Genomic DNA, 15,589 nt, shown 5'->3' on the forward strand with positions numbered 1-15,589 from the left:
TCTATGATTCCGAAATACTTGTACACACGATTCTCACTCTCTACTTCTTGATCGCACAAATGCAAGTCGACGGCGCTTCGTCGTCAGTGGCGTTCAGCAGCGGCAGTTCGATCGCAGCGTCGCTCTCTCGCGGCGTGCGTCTCGACGTCATGCCATACGCAGAGCAGGATCTCCAAGACGAGCGTAAGGCGGGGGTTGTGGGGCTGGGGCAGAGACAGGCGAGAGGGGAGCGCAATGGCAATGGAGAGGCAGCGAGAAGGACTCGGACTCTGGCTGAACCGATGCCCTCTCACATCTGGTTGCTTTTTTTTTTGCTTGCTTGTTCCTTCGATTGCGCCAGAGGCAAGCGCGAACGTGCTGGCGCTCATCCAGGCCGAGATGGCAACTCTGCCGCAGCGCGACTACCTCGCATCGCTCAACTTGCCGGCGTCCGATCAGCTGTTTGCATCGCGCCCGCGTCTGCAACAGGAACTAGCGCGGTAGGAGCGCAAGGGTTTTATGCCGGGGTTGAGGAGATTCAGAGATGGAGGGGGGGGAGTGAGAGAGAGAGAGTCTCACCAGTGCGTCCTTGCTTCCTGGTAGAGTTGCAGCCAAGCAGCCGCTCCAAGCGATTGACATGAGCAGGTACGAATTCCCAGCAATGGATGCCAAGAGCAAGTCGGATCCTGCGGCATGGAAGGCATGCATCGACCAGGCACGGATGCTCATTGAATATCAACACACAAGGTGAGCCGCATTTCTCAGATTCTCCAGACCACGTTGGCTGCATGTGTTCCGTCTCTATCTGTGGAGACGCATGGGCAGCTCCATCATTAACGTGTTCTGGACCTGTGTGTTTGCTCTGCTTCATTGACAGGCTGCTCAATCTCGATCTGTTGGCAAAGCACGGCCCGGCTGCGTGGCGTCTCAATGCTGAAATTGTGGCACACCTGCACACACAGCTGACAAATCTGCTCAATGAAGCACAGGACGAAATCCAAGAGGTCAATCGGGAACGCAAGGATCAACAGGTAGGGTTTTAGCGTTTTCGTGTTGGTTCCCGTTTCTGTCCGCTGACACTGATCTCGTTGGCTCCACCGCAGACCAAGCTTTATAACAAACTGTATGAGCTCGAGTCAACCTGGTACAGCCTGGTGGGAAAGAACATGCAGCTTGAACAGGAATGCTCCAGGTTGCAAACCGAGCTCGCACGACGAGAAGAGGAAACCGAGCAACAATAAGAAGAAGAAGAAGAAGAGCAAGAAACCATTGTTTGGTCTCCAATAAACAACTTGAACTTCGGGTGGCATTCGAAAAACAATACATCCAAAAGTGCTCGCATCCACTTTTTATTTTTTTTTTTTCGTAACAACGAATCACAGCCAAACAAAGAACAAGACACAAACGCGAACAAGCCTAACAGCGAATCGGGATAAACATACAGCCCAAAGCAAAGACGGAGGAAACCCCCACCCATTCCATTCAGCTCGGATTTCTTTTCTTAAACACGCTGGACAGTGCGACGGAGACTGTTGCTAATGTTGACGCCAGTAAGCTTCTCGATGGCTGGGGGCAGCTGAGTGACAATATCGAGCAGCTCGTTGGTGAGCTTGGAGGCACCGACCTCGCCGTTGCCGCTGGAGACCATAGTGATCTTCTTGACGCTGGTGAGAGGGTGGGCAACCTCGGCAGCCACGCGGGGGAGAACCTCCAAGACCATGCCGACGAGAGCAGCGTCTTGGTACTCTTGGTAGGCCTCGGCCTTGCTCAGCATCTTTTCCTTCTCGGCCTTGGCCTTCTCGCGAATGGCAAACGCCTCGGCCTCGCCGCGCAGACGGACAGCCTCTGCCCGGGCCTCAGCCTCGTAGATGAGCTGGAGACGCTTGGCAGCAGCCACAGTCTCGATCTGGTATCGCTCGGCCTCGGCAGGCTTGGCGATTTGGGCGGTGAGCTCCTTCTCCTTTCGTGCAATCTCCTGTTGCTGCACCTCAATCTGCTTCTGTCGCTCGACAACCTGGATTTGAATCTCTTGCTCGCGAATGCCCTGGGTGAGCTTTGCGGCAGAGAGGTCGTAGGCCAGGTCTGCCTGGGCGCGCGACGTCTGCACTTCGGCGTCAAACTCGGCCTGGTGCACGTTGAATGTGCGCTGGGCCGAGGCAACGTGGGCGTCGTTCGTGTACTTGACCTTGAACAGCTCCTCGCTGGCCTTGGCGGCCTCGATGCCCGAGGCAGCCTTGGCTTCGGCCTCGCCGATCGCGGCATCGCGCTTGACCTCGGCGGTGCGCTTCATGCCGAGCGCGGCCAGGTAGCCCTCCTCGTCGGAGACGTCCTTGATGGTGAACGAGACAATGCTGATGCCCATGTTGGAGAGATCCGTGGAGGCGACCTGGAAGACGGCCGTCGAGAACTTGAGGCGGTTTTGGTAAATCTCCTCGACCGTCATGGTGCCCATGATGGCGCGCTGGTGGCCCTCGAGCGTGGCGTGCGCAACAGCTGCAATCTGCGACTGCGACTTGCCCAGGAACTGCTGGATGGCGCTGCGGAGCATCGAGTCAACGTGCGACTCGACCTTGACCTGGGCGACACCCGTCACGTTGACGGCGACACCGTCGTGCGTGTAGACCTTGTGCGACTGGACGACGACCGTGAACACGTTGAGCGACAGGCGGTTGAGCTGCTGGACGCCCGACCAGACCCAGACGCTCCCGCCGTTCAGCACTCGCGGCTGCGCGTAGCCCATGCCCGAGACAACCATAATCTCATTCGGGCCGCACTTTCGAAAGACCATTGTTTTTGTTTGTGTTTGTTTTGGGGATTCTTCCGCTTGTTTTTTGCTTGGGTGGTTCTGTGTTCAGAAAATCAGATCAGAAAGCAAACAAAAAACAGTGAGTTTGAATTGAAAAAAAAAAAAAACTCCAAAAAAAAAATCCAAAAAATCCAAAAAATCCATGTTTTTTGGTTTTGGTTTTGGTTTTTTGGTTTTTTGGTTTTTCGGTTTGTGTTCATTGAATGAATGTGTTGCGTGTGTTGTTTGGTTGAACATCAGAACGTTGCTCATTGTCAACATGTGATTTCACTTTTTGATGATGAAAGGCAGGCGAGCGCAGAAGAGTCGCAAAACTCAAACGGACGCGAGTGACGTCGACAATGGAAGATTCAAAATTGTAAAAAAAAAAAAATAAATAAATAAAAAATAATAAAAAATAAAAAAATCCATTCCAAAAACCCATTCATTCATTCAGGAAAAGCCCTCTCCAACGACAGCGGCCGCAGTCCTCACACACAAAGAGCATCAAGCAGATGCACGCACCACTTGGGGGGGGGGTCGAACTCAGTGTCAGCACACAACCAAAAACTCAACGACAAAGAAGAAAATGGATTTTGAAAAAAAAAAAGTGTGCTGAAAGAGTTCACTGCACAAGAAACACACACAGAGCGGCGTTTCAGTTCAGCCAAAACCGCTTCAGTCATCCAGATGCATGATGATCACTCGGCGAGAAGAGCAAGGCAAGCGTGGTGATGTGGGGGGGCGTAAGTGGGCGGAAGGGGGGACAGCGCGAGGTGCAAATGCAAACCCCAAAGAACGAAAAAAAAAAAAAAAAAGAAAAATAAAAGAAAAAAAAAGATCAATAAAAATGCATTACAAAACGTTGAATGAGCTCAGCGCAATGCAAAACGAGACAAAGCGACAAGGAGATTGAGTCGATTGCAAAAAAAAAAAAAAACCGAAGGCGTGAGAGGGGCACGCATTGAAATGGAAAGTTGAAATGGAAAGTTGAAGTGGAATTTGCCATTTGTTTCCGTTCTCGCGTCTTGTTGTATGATCGTTCAACAGCAGGCAATGTGCAGGTCATCGGAAGGAACAGACATCTTGTTCAGTTGTCACCCGTCGGATTGCACACTTGACAACATCCTGGCTTTGCTGATCCAACCGGATTTCAAAAATCTGACCTCAACTTCTGACCTAGATTCTTCATTTGCCAATCTCGCCAAAAAAACCAACTACAGATCAACAAAGCCAAGAAAACGCGCTGCTCGTCAACTCGACCGACGCTCGCGATGGCGCCGGAGAATGCGGCTCAACGGCGACGAAGGCTGCTCTTCCAGTGCCTGGCCATACAAGCACGCCTTGTCCTGCTCGACACGGGCCTTGGCCATCCATTCGCCTTTCGGGTCAAAGTTCTTCAAGCGCTCGGAATGGGATGGATGGGTCGAAAGCCACGACTTGAGCTTCTCGGCGCGATCAACGGGGTTGTCCTGGTGAGCCAGGTCGTCGAATCGCTTCCAGACCTGTTCGGAGACGCAGCCGGCAAGGCAAGAAGGCATGGGAACGAGGGAGTTGAGTGAGAGAGACTCGTCTGCTTGGTGGAAGGAGAAACCGCACAAGCCAACGAGCAAAACCCCAAAACCATACCTGTTGTGCCTCGTCAATGTTAAAGCAAGCGCGTGCCATCAACATGAGTCTATGTCAGCACCAAATAACAACATCAGCAAAAATCCAGTCGTTAGTGAGGAGGTTCGAGTCGCATCAAAAATACTTGACAGAAAACCTTACCCAATCAAATCGGCTTCCGTTTCTCGGCTGCGGGACAAGGGAAGTTCTGCTGCAACCTTAAAGACCTATTTCAACGCATGCAAACGTATGAGCTCAAAGCCATGAACATGCCAGGCAACCAAACGTTCTGAAAATAGAAAAAAAAAACGTACACTGGATAGCAGGGCCGAGTTCCAGTCCCACAGCAGTCGGAAGGCTCCCAAAATGACGCTAAACAAAACTTGCTCCGAGCTGTGATCTAATGTTGTTGTGGAGAAAAGAGTTAAAGGCCAACTCTCTCGCAAAACCAAACCACGCCAAACACTCGACACACTCACGAGCAATGTAGTGCCCAATCTCGTGGCTCAGAACAACAGCTGCACCATGCTCGTTTTGCATGATGGGTAGAATGCCAGTGTAGACAAAGACAGTCCCGCCAGGAGTCACAAAGGCGTTTGGCTCGTTGCTTCGAACCAAGTGATACCGCAACGGCGGAATGCCATTGGCCGTGCAGATACGCTCGCCGACCTCTCGAATGAGCTGATAGGCCTGTGAGGAATTTTTGTTTTTTGTTGTGAGGCGAGAGGAGGCGGGGGGGGGAGGAGGAGAGCATTTGAGCAACAATCATTCAATGCAGCAAACAAAATCCTCGATGCAATCTTACAGGCGATGACTCGGACACCCACATTTCGCGCGTTTCAGCCACAAGGCCCTGGTCTGTCTGATTCCCAATCAGCTTTTCCAACCATGCAGGCAGCAGCAGCATGCGCCGGCGACCAGTGAACGGAACTTCTTCAGCCTGGTACCAAGCGTACGCCAGCAGTGCCGCAACGCCGCCGACAAACAGCCTGAACGACGTCGAGTGCAACGCGACTTCCTTGACTCTGAATCGCACTGTTATGTGGTGGGGGTCCCAGCAAGATCACAACTGAGCAGCAAGCACAAAACCAACCAGCAGGAATTCCCTGTTGCGACGTACGCTTGCTGTTGTGTGGTGGCGTGCGTTGTTGTTGCTGCTGTTGCTGCTGTTCATAGTTTGACTGGAAGCTGCGCTGGGCGAGCGACGGCTGCGTCATGGTTGAGAAGCAGCGCGCCGATCGCCGTGCCAAACAAGGGGCAGCCAATGCGCCGCTACGACTACCGCTACGACCAGCCGTGATGACACTGCCGCGCATCAACCCAGACGATGATGATGCGCTCACGGTGACGACTGCGCGAGGCAGCGATCGCAGCAACGTCAGTGCCGCCATAAATGACCGAGCGTTCGAAAAAGGAGACTGGACGTTCAGATTTCGCCAAGAGAGCGATTTGCTTTGTGATTGTATTAAACAAGATAGGGCTCGTCGAGTCAAAGAGTAAACCTTGTATTGAATAGGATTGTTAACAAGAGAGAGAGGGGGGAAACTCTCGCCGTGAGACGAGAGCAAAAGAAGAGGGGGTTGTAAAAATTGCCAACCAGCTCGCCCAGCAAAAGGCGCAGCCCGGTCGTGTTCAGCGATCGGCTCAGAAAGCAAGGGAAGCAAAAAGGGGCACAACCAACAATGAACGCAACAGCAGCCAAAACCAGAGCGGTAAGCGCACAGCCCAGGGTTTTGAAGCAGTTGGTCTGGAGTGCGCTCAGATCGAATCCCAGCCAGTCCACGACAAATGGGTTGATGTGCTTCTTTCCCCCCCTCTAGAAAAGTGCTGCTTGTAATGCTTGTGCCAGTAAAGTGCAGTGCGACAAAGAGCGCACAGAATCGTGCACCCAACCAGCAACAAGCGAAACAAGCGCAGAGAAGGGGGGATACTGAGGCAACATCAATCCTGCCAATGAAACAAGCTGAAGAGTCGACCCTCCGCGCCTTCAGGGACTACCAGCAAAGCCCCTTAGAGTGGCTGAGCGCCCGTTCTGGCAGCACTGGAAAGCGTTCGGTCGTGGACGCCGCGCAGTTCTTCTCCAAGCCAGAACCAAGCTTGCACAACGCAGAGCCACTTTGGCACGTCGGTGGGCCGACACGCCACACGCCAGAGCAGTCGCTGGTCATGGGTTTGGGCCAGCGCGTCAACGCCGGCCGCGTTATTTCCTTGCGGCTTAGGTCGAAGCCTTGGCGAAGGAAACAAAAAGAGTTGGCGCGCTTTCGCTCTGCATTGAAGACGGCGCGACGTTCTCAGTCAGTCTGCGCTGCCACTTATGGGACGCTTTGCGCTCAAAATTTTGAGATGAAATGATACTGCAATTGTAGAGTATCGTTGCTTGTTGTATGACTGCCTGGGAAGGGGATGAAACGGATTGAATTGAATGAGAAGCAAAAACCCATTGAAAACGACAGCTCACTTGACGACTTTCTCTGATGTTGCTCAGACGTTGACCTTACTCAATATTCAAAGCTCTTCATTGTTCATTTTTTTTCTTCTTGCTCCTTGTTATTTGTTCCCATCGAAAGTATGGCGCTTGAGCTGCCCGTCTTGACGGTGGACTGCATTGGGCCGTTCCATCCGTTTGGTCCTGCGCTGGTGGCGAGCGGAGGCCATCCGACAGCCACCCTGCCTCCAGATCCTCAAGCACAAGGCAGCACTAGTACTACCGGCCGCCAATCCAGGCACCAGCAGCACCAGCAGCAAGACGGCGGGCGGACGGCGCGCGTCGAGCTGTTTGACGGGAACGCGGTCGACAATCCAAGCAGCAATCCAGCCGACTCGCGCGACGACGAGGTACGAAGAAGCACAAGCGAGACGAAAGATCTGAAGCTCGTTCGATGCAGCGATGACGGCTGGCTTGATCTTGGCTTTGGGAGCAACAGCGATTGGATTGTGTCTCGCCGTTTTCCCGCGCTTTTTTGTTGTCCACCCAGCTCACTTTCTCTCACTCTCACCATTGATCTGGGCCTGGCGATCCAATCAATACTCTAGCTGTTTGTGGCAGGTCGGACTGTCATCTGGAGCTCGGCGCGCGTCGTGCGCAAATCCGTGACGGTCGACGCAGACATCAAGCAAGCCTGCTGGGCCACGTTCGTGCTGAGCACTGTCGACGGCGCGCTGGCTGCTTCTGCCGCGTCAGAGCATCATCAACAAGGTGCTGCACATACCCGAGCATCCGAAGTTGCAGATGAAGTCGTTCAGTCGAGTTTGTCGCGAAAAGTAAGTCTTTGTTTCTGAGCAGATTGGCAACAAAACAAACAAACATTGTATCTAACCTGAGTTTTGCAGCTCCCGCTCAGTGAACAAATTCCCGTCAAGTGTCTGTGCGTGCTGCAGCACGCACATATCGACATTTTTGCCAACGACGGCCAAGTCTTTGCCGTCCCATTGCCTTCACCTGTAAGTTTTGCGCTTGTGCAACTGTAAAATCCATTTGGAGGGCACCAACTCGACTGCCTACACGTTTTTTACAGATTGTGCGAATGCTGCCGCTTGCTGTTGGCATGCTTCTTCAAGCACAGCCACCGAAAAAATCACGAGCAGCAGCGCCGTCCAAGAGCGCGCTTTACAGGTTTGAATTATCGCCGTCCGATGTTTGGTGGTGGCCAGTCTCACTCACCAAATGCCCTCCTGCTTTCTTGTTTGTCTTGTCGCGTAGCCTTTTGCACCCGTTGTCGAGCATCGCTGCGGTTCAGGCTCGAGACAATCCCGTTCTCGCTCCAAGCCCCACACTTCTTGCTGCAGCAGACTGCATTGCTGCGTTTTCCTCTCTTCCCGTCTGTGTTTCACAAGACCGCAACAACCCCAGTCAGCATGTTGTTTGGCACATTGGCGGCTCGGTCTCAGCTCCTGGCAGGTAAGTGAGAATTGATTGATGATGTTTGACTGTTTGGATGAGGTCTCGTTTGTTTGGTTTGTTTGATTTCGTTTTTTTCTTGGACCCTACTGTGACACGTTGTCTTTGTGCGTCACAGCGTGTCAGACTTGTGCCTGACACGAATTTGGACGGGGTCGCTCAAGGGTGTCACGGAGCGCTCGAGTGCACTCTTGTGCTGCAACGACGCCTTCAAGTCTCACTTTACACTGTACTTGCTTCGCAATGGGCCCGAAGAATCCTCGACAGTCGTCGCCTTGAAGCTCGTCAACGATCCAAGCAATGCAAACCAACCCATCGCACCAGCCGGAGAACCAACACACCTCACAGACTGCACCTCCCACGCTGTAGCAATACCGAGTCTTCTCACACCCTTCCCCATGCATTTTCCAAGGTTTGGAGGCAGCACTGGTGGGCTGCACGGGTCATCACCGAGCGTTTACGTCGTACCTCAAGATTTGCTCGTGGTTCAACGCGACGGAAGGTGAGGCGGGAAAGGGGAGGCTTCTGTGTGATTATTTCTCGCGCGCGCGGGGGGGGGGGTTTGTTGAAGGTCTTTGAAAGTTTTGCGCATGCGAGAAAACAAGCACCAACACTTTTGTTTTGCTGTTGTTCTGCTTGAGCAGTCTCCGGGTCTGGTCGTCCTGCACTCCCATTGCTTCCATCTCGCTGGCCGACATTTGCACGGACAAGCTGGCTGATGTCGAACATGCGGTCGATGATCGTGTCAGTTTGCGCTTTGCCAATGGCCAGGTAATGCGCGTGAGCGTCCCGACGTTGCGGATTGCGCCTCTGCCGATAGCCACAGCCTACGCCGCCTTGGCGAACGCCCTACCCGTTCCATCGCTCCGTGCCATCGGTGTGACGCTTCTGGAGCAATCGCGCCGCCATCTCCGCAAGGCCACTGTCTCAACCCCGCAAGACAGGTGGGCAATGTTTTGGAGCGCAGTGGTTTCCAGCATACTGGCACTGCCCGTGCCCGCTGCTGCAGCAGGCCTCGCCGAGTCTGACTGGGACGCCATGGTGTCATCTCACGCGTCGCAAGCTCTCCGTCTGGATGCTTTGGGCTCAATCCCCGTTCCATTCAAGCCTCCATCATCCCTGCCGGCAGTGCCGATCGTGCCGTCTTCGTTTAACGCTACCCCGGAGCAGAGCGCCGTGCTCGAAGCCGCATTTATTCTACTGCATGCTTGCTACGAGGATTTGAAGCTTGACACGCTTCTCAAGGACTATCTCCCGGCGATGGCGCAAAGTCTGACATCGACGGCGCTCTTTCTTGGCCAGCGCGTTCTGGTTGACTACTACCTGCGCGATTTTCCTCATCTCGAGGTTGCCACATCCCCTCTCAAAGGCGTTGTCGCATCCCGGCGTCTCACTGGTAAGGGCGTGTTCGTATCGTTGTTGTCATATTTGTGCTGCGCAGCATTAGGAAATGAGGGGGGGGAGGATTCGACCAAAACAAACTACTTGGCCAACCAACGTGCAACCTGCATTTCTTTTGTTCTAGACCTCCTCCCTTGTTGGCTGAATTCGCTCGAAGAGTTGGTGCGATGTGCTACCAATCGGCGGCAGACAGCTCCCAAAGACCCCGTCGCAGCCATGCTTGCGGCTCTGAAATCAGTCGCTGGTTCTGCTCCGAACGGCATGACTGCAGAGCAAATTCTCGGTCGACTATTGCCATTGCACCAAGCGATGCAACTCTACGCCCGCTGGCTGTCGTCGCAGGATGGCCCGACCAATAATGGCGCCACCACGTCCGTTTTCAGCATCCTGCAGCTTCTGGCTTCGGCTGGCGTTTCCCTGACAGACATTGATTGCATGCCTCTGAGCGTCAGCGTTGCACTCCAGCACGTGCTTGCCCGTGGTCGGGAAGCAGCAGAGTCGTCCTGGCCGAAACCCATTCTCGAACTCGTGGAACGGCGCGACATTTTGCGGCAAATCTCGCCTCAGCCGTTCTCGAACGGCTCGACTCCTCCTCAGGCAACCAACTGGTCGAGTGCTGTGGCGAATCCAGACGGGTCTTCTCGATTTGGAAACGACCATCGCCTGAGCGAAGTTGCGCGCTTGCTGCAAACCTCCAAGCCTTTGCGCATCAGCGTGAAGCAGCGCCCCGAGATGAGCGATCACGACTTTGTGCAAGAGCAGCAAATGCGGCTCGTGTTTCGAGGCCACCGCGCCTTGGCGACGTGTGCTGGAGCTGGCGTTCTCGCGATGCACACCCGCCGCCCAGGTGCCACCGAAGCGCTCGTCACCCCACCCATCAACCTCAAGGGACACGTTCCTCGCAACAACTCGATGATTGTCTTGGACAAGGCGTACGAATTCACGCCCGTCCAAATGATGTGGCCCTGCTTCCACTCTGGCGTCGCGTCCAGCTTGCGAATCGCCCCGCATTCGTCGGCCATCAACTCTGCCTGGATTTTGTATCACGTGCCACCACCTGCAGCAGGCCGAGCAACGTCTCCCGAGGAGCTCAACACCCAGGCCGTGAATGCAGGCTTTTTGATGGGGCTCGGTCTAAACGGCTTTTTGCACCAACTCCCACCAGTGCACCTGTTTGAATACTTGGCGCAAAAGCACGACCCGACCAGCATTGCCGTGTTGATTGGATGCTCGGCAGGACAGCGCGGAACGATGGACCCGTTCGTGACGCGCATGCTCACCGTCCACTTTCCTCCGTTGCTCCCGTCCAACAGCAGCGATCTGGAAATCTCCACCACCGTTCAATCGGCAGCCGCCATTGGATTTGGTCTGCTGTATCAGCGTTCTGCCAATCGACGCATTGCCGATGTGCTTTTGAACGAGACGCTCGTGTTGCGCCGCGGTTTGGATCCCAGTGAAATTGAGGCCTACTCGTTGTCTTGCGGACTGGCCTTGGGCATGGTGCTGCTCGAGCATGGTGCAACGCCGACGCCGACGCCGACGTCGACGACGACAAGCGAGGCGAGCGGCGACTCGCACCAGCGCGGTGCCTCAGAAGAGCTCGAATCGCTGGCCAACATGGGCTTGGTTGATCGCCTGCTGAACGGCGTGATTGGCGACGCGCCAACCGATCCGATCACGTTGTCTGACACGTTCGGATCTGCCCAGCTCCGCTCCTGCGAGGGTCGCAACTTTGGCCTGGTCAGTCGCTCCTCGGCGGCGTTCTGGGAGCGCGATGGGCAGACCCGGCAGTTTGGCCGCAGCTCCAAACACAACAACGCCAGCTCGCTGTTGCTGACACCCGCTGGCGATGAGTTTGAAAAGCTCGAGCGAGAAAACGCCATGCGTGTCATTCCGCCACATCTCACCCCCGTCAACCCGATGGTGGCGGCGCCTGGCGCCCTGATGGCCCTAGCCCTCATCTTTTTGAAGAGCAACAACGCCAGCGTTGCCAACCGCATTCCCATTCCGACCACTTCAACTCAGCTGGATGGCATGCACGCGGATTTGATGCTGTACTGCGTGCTTGCCAAGTCCCTCATCATGTGGGATTCAGTGATGCCAACAGTCGAATGGGTCGAAGGGAATGTGCCGAAATTTGTGCGCGCCGCAACTTGTGCGCGCCGCAACCGCCGTGGAGCAGTCCATGTTTACATCACCACTACCGGCGTATACTCCCAGTCCGGATGCCGCTGTGGATGGCGCGATGCGGGCAGAGTCGCCAAAGTCGTCAAAGCACCACGGGCAGCAGCAGGAAGAGCCATTAGCAGCAGCAGCAGCAGCAGCAGCAGCAGCTCCGCTTTCGAAATTAAAGCAACTAGAAGCAATGGCAGAATTCGCGCAACGAGCCGCTGACGCCAAGCGCCAAGCAATGGACGAGGCCGCCTCCAGCATGAACCTGTCCCAGAGCCGCATCGACCGCGTGGCTGCCATCAATGCACACTGCTACAGCATCGTCGGCGCCTGCTTGGCCATCGCGCTGCGGCATGCGGGCTCGTGCAACCAAACCGCTCTGGTGACGCTCATGCGCTACGTCAAGTTCTTCCAGCAGCTGTTTGACACGTGTCCTGCTGGAGAGCGCAAGAATGTGCGGACGTGCTTGCATGCAGTTGCCACCGCTGTGGCTGTCGTGATGGCTGGAAGCGGCCATTTGGATGTGCTGCGCATGCTGCGCAAGCTGCACGTGACGTGCTCGATGGACGTCACCTATGGCATGCACCAGGCAACCCACATGGCGATCGGCATGCTGTTCATGAGTCATGGCACGGAGAGCTTTGGCACGTCGGGCGAGTCGGTTGCTGCGCTCCTGTGCTGCATCTACCCGCGGTTCCCGCAGCTGCCACGGCATGGGCAGTACCATCTGCAGGCTCTGCGCCATTTCTATGCTCTGGCCGCCGAGTCTCGAGTGATTCAGGTCCACGACGTCGACTCTGGCGCCACCGTTGCTTGCGTTCGAGCAGAGTTCCGTCCCGTTGCCACATCGACGTCTGGGCCGTCGCATACTCCCGAGAGCGTGGTGGGCGACACCCCTTCTGTTGCGCCAGAGCTGCGCTTGCTCCAATGCATCAAAGTCTTGGATACTCCTGATGGTCCCTTCTATCCGCACACGGTGGACCTGTCTACACCCGAGGCGCTTGCCCGATTCCGGGAAACCAACATCATTTATGCAATGCGCCGCAAGCCACTTACGCTGGATGGCATGAATCACAAGCAAGGCAATGCGCCGCTGGACGGGCTGGGTGTTGCGCCATTTTCCGCGCTGGCCCCTGCCGGCGCGTCCTCCTTCCACGGGATTGAGCCGGCGCACCTGCTGGCGCTACCTTCTAACAGCAGTGTGCCCCACTGGCGAACCGTGCAGTCTGTCGCTTTGCTGGGCGACCAGCCTGCGCTGTTGGATGCTTGCAGCCTTGACGTCTCGCGGATGCTGGAGCACGACCGCTTGGCCACGGCCCAGCGTATTTTGCGTGCTTCTCTGGCCACCAGCTCCAACAGCCACTGGGCGAGCACCTTCTTCCGGATTCACGAGGCATTTGGCGCTTTGGCGGTGGTTCGTCGAGCCGAGGCTGCCAAGCAAAGTGCCAGCACTCCCTTCCAAAGCTCGTTAACGTTGCGACAGCTGCGCCTTGTGCTGGATGTGCTCGAGTACACCCTCAAATGGCAGCACAATGCGTTCCCGGAAAGTGTGCTGGCCTCGATTCGCGCAGAGCTCGCCCACCAGCTCGCCCCCTCCGAAAGCGTGTCCAGCAAAACGCAACGCCTTGTGCAGAGCTATGCAAATCGGAGCATTTCCCTCTCCAGCGTTGCGGCGGCCAATCGTCGAGATCTCCAGCTGGTCTGCGACTACCTCGCCTTCCACGAAAGCGTCACTGGGTCGCTGGCCCTTCCTGCAAGCGCTGGCTCGATGCAAGCTCAGCAACTTCAAGCTCAGTTGCAGCGCGCACTCGATACCGCTCTGGCATGAGGTGCGATGGAGTGAGATGTCAAAACGTTCGACACACTTACCTTTTTCTGTTTGACGAAATGCCGCCTGTCTTTCAAGAGCAGCACTTTAATATTTGTTGGAGATCTTGCTTCATCGTAAACACCATGAGTATAGTACATTAGTTTTCAAAAAACTTCAACCACATAACTGGATGAGAAGCACACGTTGCAGTAGCTCGAAACCCCAAATCACTGCAGCAAGAAGAGCGTCATCTCCAACAACCAACAAAATGAAAAACAACAACAAACACTTGAACAATCAAAACAAGGACAAACGCAAGGACAAAAACAAAGCAAAAACAAAACGCGGATTGCTCTAAGCCATCGCTCGAACATTGGCTTGAAGATCGGAAAAGTACGGATGGCACATTGCGTCATCTGCGGAAATGCGAGCATCGGGGAGATACATGAGCATGCGGGCAAGCAAGTCGATGCCGTACGAGTCGACGGTCGTGACGACCGAGGAGAGCGGTACGCGACGGCAGACGGAAAAGTCTGGCTTCCACTCTGGCAATGAAGAGACGCCCGGCCAGATTTCTTCGTTGGGGGTGCCGAGTACTTTGAAGATGCGCATCAGTTGGTCGAGCGTGGAGGAGCCCGGGAAGAGCGGTCGGCCACCCATGGCCATCTCTGCAAAGATACACCCGGCCGACCAAATGTCAATGGATGTCGAGTACCTTCGGGACCCCAACAGCACGTCGGGGGCGCGGTACCAGAGGGTGACGACTTCGTGCGAGTACGCGCGCACGGGAATACCGAACGCGCGCGCAAGGCCGAAATCGGCGAGCTTGAGCTCTCCGCGCTTGTTGATGAGCAGGTTTTGAGGCTTGAGGTCTCTGTGGAGGATGCGGTGCTCGTGGCAGAATGCAATGCCGCGGAGGAGCTGGAAGAGAAAGCTCTTCATGGTCATGACGCCAATGTCGCCCGCGCACTCGTCCAGGTACTTTTTCAAATCTTGGTCGCAGTACTCGAATACAAGGGTGAGGCGCTTGTCTGCATGCAGCACGTCGTGCAGCCGCACAATGTTGGGATGCTTGAGCTCCTTGAGCAGCGAGATTTCGCGAATGGCCGTGCACGGAACGCCTTCGTCCTCGTTGTCCAGTCGGATTGACTTGAGCGCGACAATCTCGCCCGTTTCCTGCGAATATGTAATGTAGGTTGAAATGTGACGATGGGAGATGAGCGAATGATGATTGAGCGTAAAATCGGCAAGTCTGAGACAGTTGGTTCTGGATTTGAGGCGTTGCGGGATGTGAATCATCTTGATTGTAGACTATCAGCAAATGCTGTTTTTCCGCAGTGTTTGAGTTTTGAGTTTGAGGTCTGTCTGAGCAACTGAGCGTGTTTTCTACTGCATTTGGGGTTCGACCGCCGAAGCAGTTTTGCGTTTTCGACTCTGACGCTGCGCTTCCTTCGTTCGAATCGATATCACACGCAATGCACAACCAGCACAACGCCATTTCTACATCCCAGCAAGGAAAGCAGGGCAGCTGGTGTTGTGTTCTACCGAAGTAGGCGGTTTTGTATGGAAGCTGCATTGAAAGTCGCCAGCCCCTCGAAAGCCAACCCGCGACTTCCAAAGCGACACCCAAACGCGAGACACAGACAAACAGACAGACAGGTAGCGTGGGTACGGTTGAGCGACAGAGCAAAGAGCGGGATGAGAGCGGCCAGAACTGCCGTCCTGAGGGAGGTCCTATCGCCCTCTCCTCACTCAATAGCTCGATTGATGATGATGATGATGATGATGATGATGATAGCGACGATGATGGCGACGAACTGGAGAGTGAGTGAGTGAGTGAGAGGGTGAAGTAACCTGGTTCTACGCCATAGGTGCCCTCGCCGAGCTTCTCAATGCGATCGTACTTGTCCATAGTGAAGCAAAGTAAAATCAAAAA

The 15,589-nt window shown here is 54.9% G+C and overlaps 5 protein-coding genes across 5 annotated transcripts; 2 read left to right on the forward strand and 3 right to left on the reverse strand.

The window, feature by feature from the left end:
* The first annotated feature begins 48 nt into the window (after positions 1 to 48).
* Positions 49 to 1,288, forward strand: CAOG_00019 (hypothetical protein). Its single transcript, XM_004364833.2, has 5 exons — positions 49 to 183; positions 341 to 479; positions 583 to 726; positions 857 to 1,010; positions 1,083 to 1,288. The coding sequence occupies exons 1-5, from the start codon at positions 60 to 62 to the stop codon at positions 1,218 to 1,220; spliced, it is 699 nt and encodes a 232-aa protein (XP_004364890.1). The 5' UTR covers positions 49 to 59; the 3' UTR covers positions 1,221 to 1,288.
* Positions 1,289 to 1,300: 12 nt separating this feature from the next.
* On the reverse strand, positions 1,301 to 2,871 carry CAOG_00020 (flotillin 1). The gene has a single exon (XM_004364834.2). It carries the CDS (start codon positions 2,765 to 2,767, stop codon positions 1,481 to 1,483), a length of 1,287 nt encoding a protein of 428 aa, XP_004364891.1. The 5' UTR covers positions 2,768 to 2,871; the 3' UTR covers positions 1,301 to 1,480.
* Positions 2,872 to 3,893: 1,022 nt separating this feature from the next.
* Positions 3,894 to 6,594, reverse strand: CAOG_00021 (hypothetical protein). Its single transcript, XM_004364835.2, has 7 exons — positions 5,493 to 6,594; positions 5,178 to 5,407; positions 4,852 to 5,062; positions 4,687 to 4,772; positions 4,535 to 4,599; positions 4,394 to 4,442; positions 3,894 to 4,269 (listed from the first exon to the last, which is right to left on the reverse strand). Exons 1-7 carry the CDS (start codon positions 5,761 to 5,763, stop codon positions 4,018 to 4,020), a joined length of 1,164 nt encoding a protein of 387 aa, XP_004364892.2. The 5' UTR covers positions 5,764 to 6,594; the 3' UTR covers positions 3,894 to 4,017.
* CAOG_00022 (hypothetical protein) lies at positions 6,326 to 13,809 on the forward strand (the record flags this gene model as incomplete). Its single annotated transcript, XM_004364836.2, has 10 exons — positions 6,326 to 6,591; positions 6,940 to 7,207; positions 7,406 to 7,633; positions 7,703 to 7,813; positions 7,888 to 7,985; positions 8,073 to 8,270; positions 8,389 to 8,772; positions 8,915 to 9,666; positions 9,796 to 11,765; positions 11,794 to 13,809. The coding sequence occupies 10 exons, from the start codon at positions 6,326 to 6,328 to the stop codon at positions 13,669 to 13,671; spliced, it is 6,153 nt and encodes a 2,050-aa protein (XP_004364893.2). The 3' UTR covers positions 13,672 to 13,809.
* Positions 13,810 to 14,007: 198 nt separating this feature from the next.
* On the reverse strand, positions 14,008 to 15,565 carry CAOG_00023 (protein serine/threonine kinase; the record flags this gene model as incomplete). Its single annotated transcript, XM_004364837.1, has 2 exons — positions 14,008 to 14,829; positions 15,518 to 15,565. 2 exons carry the CDS (start codon positions 15,563 to 15,565, stop codon positions 14,008 to 14,010), a joined length of 870 nt encoding a protein of 289 aa, XP_004364894.1.
* Positions 15,566 to 15,589: the final 24 nt, after the last annotated feature.

Source organism: Capsaspora owczarzaki, assembly GCF_000151315.2.
Source record: "Capsaspora owczarzaki ATCC 30864 unplaced genomic scaffold supercont2.1, whole genome shotgun sequence".
NCBI classification, from domain to species: Eukaryota; class Filasterea; order Ministeriida; family Capsasporidae; genus Capsaspora; species Capsaspora owczarzaki.

Bases quoted from the DNA above. Each gene is read 5' to 3' on its own strand.
- CAOG_00019 (XM_004364833.2), top strand. From the start codon at position 60: ATGCAAGTCGACGGCGCTTCGTCGTCAGTGGCGTTCAGCAGCGGCAGT. The intron at 184-340 runs GTAAGGCGGGGG...CGATTGCGCCAG, and splicing joins GCAGGATCTCCAAGACGAGC to AGGCAAGCGCGAACGTGCTG. The intron at 1,011-1,082 runs GTAGGGTTTTAG...GCTCCACCGCAG, and splicing joins GGGAACGCAAGGATCAACAG to ACCAAGCTTTATAACAAACT.
- CAOG_00020 (XM_004364834.2), bottom strand. From the start codon at position 2,767: ATGGTCTTTCGAAAGTGCGGCCCGAATGAGATTATGGTTGTCTCGGGC.
- CAOG_00021 (XM_004364835.2), bottom strand. From the start codon at position 5,763: ATGGCGGCACTGACGTTGCTGCGATCGCTGCCTCGCGCAGTCGTCACC. The intron at 5,063-5,177 runs GTAAGATTGCAT...AATTCCTCACAG, and splicing joins GGGTGTCCGAGTCATCGCCT to GCCTATCAGCTCATTCGAGA. The intron at 4,600-4,686 runs GTACGTTTTTTT...GCGTTGAAATAG, and splicing joins ACTCGGCCCTGCTATCCAGT to GTCTTTAAGGTTGCAGCAGA.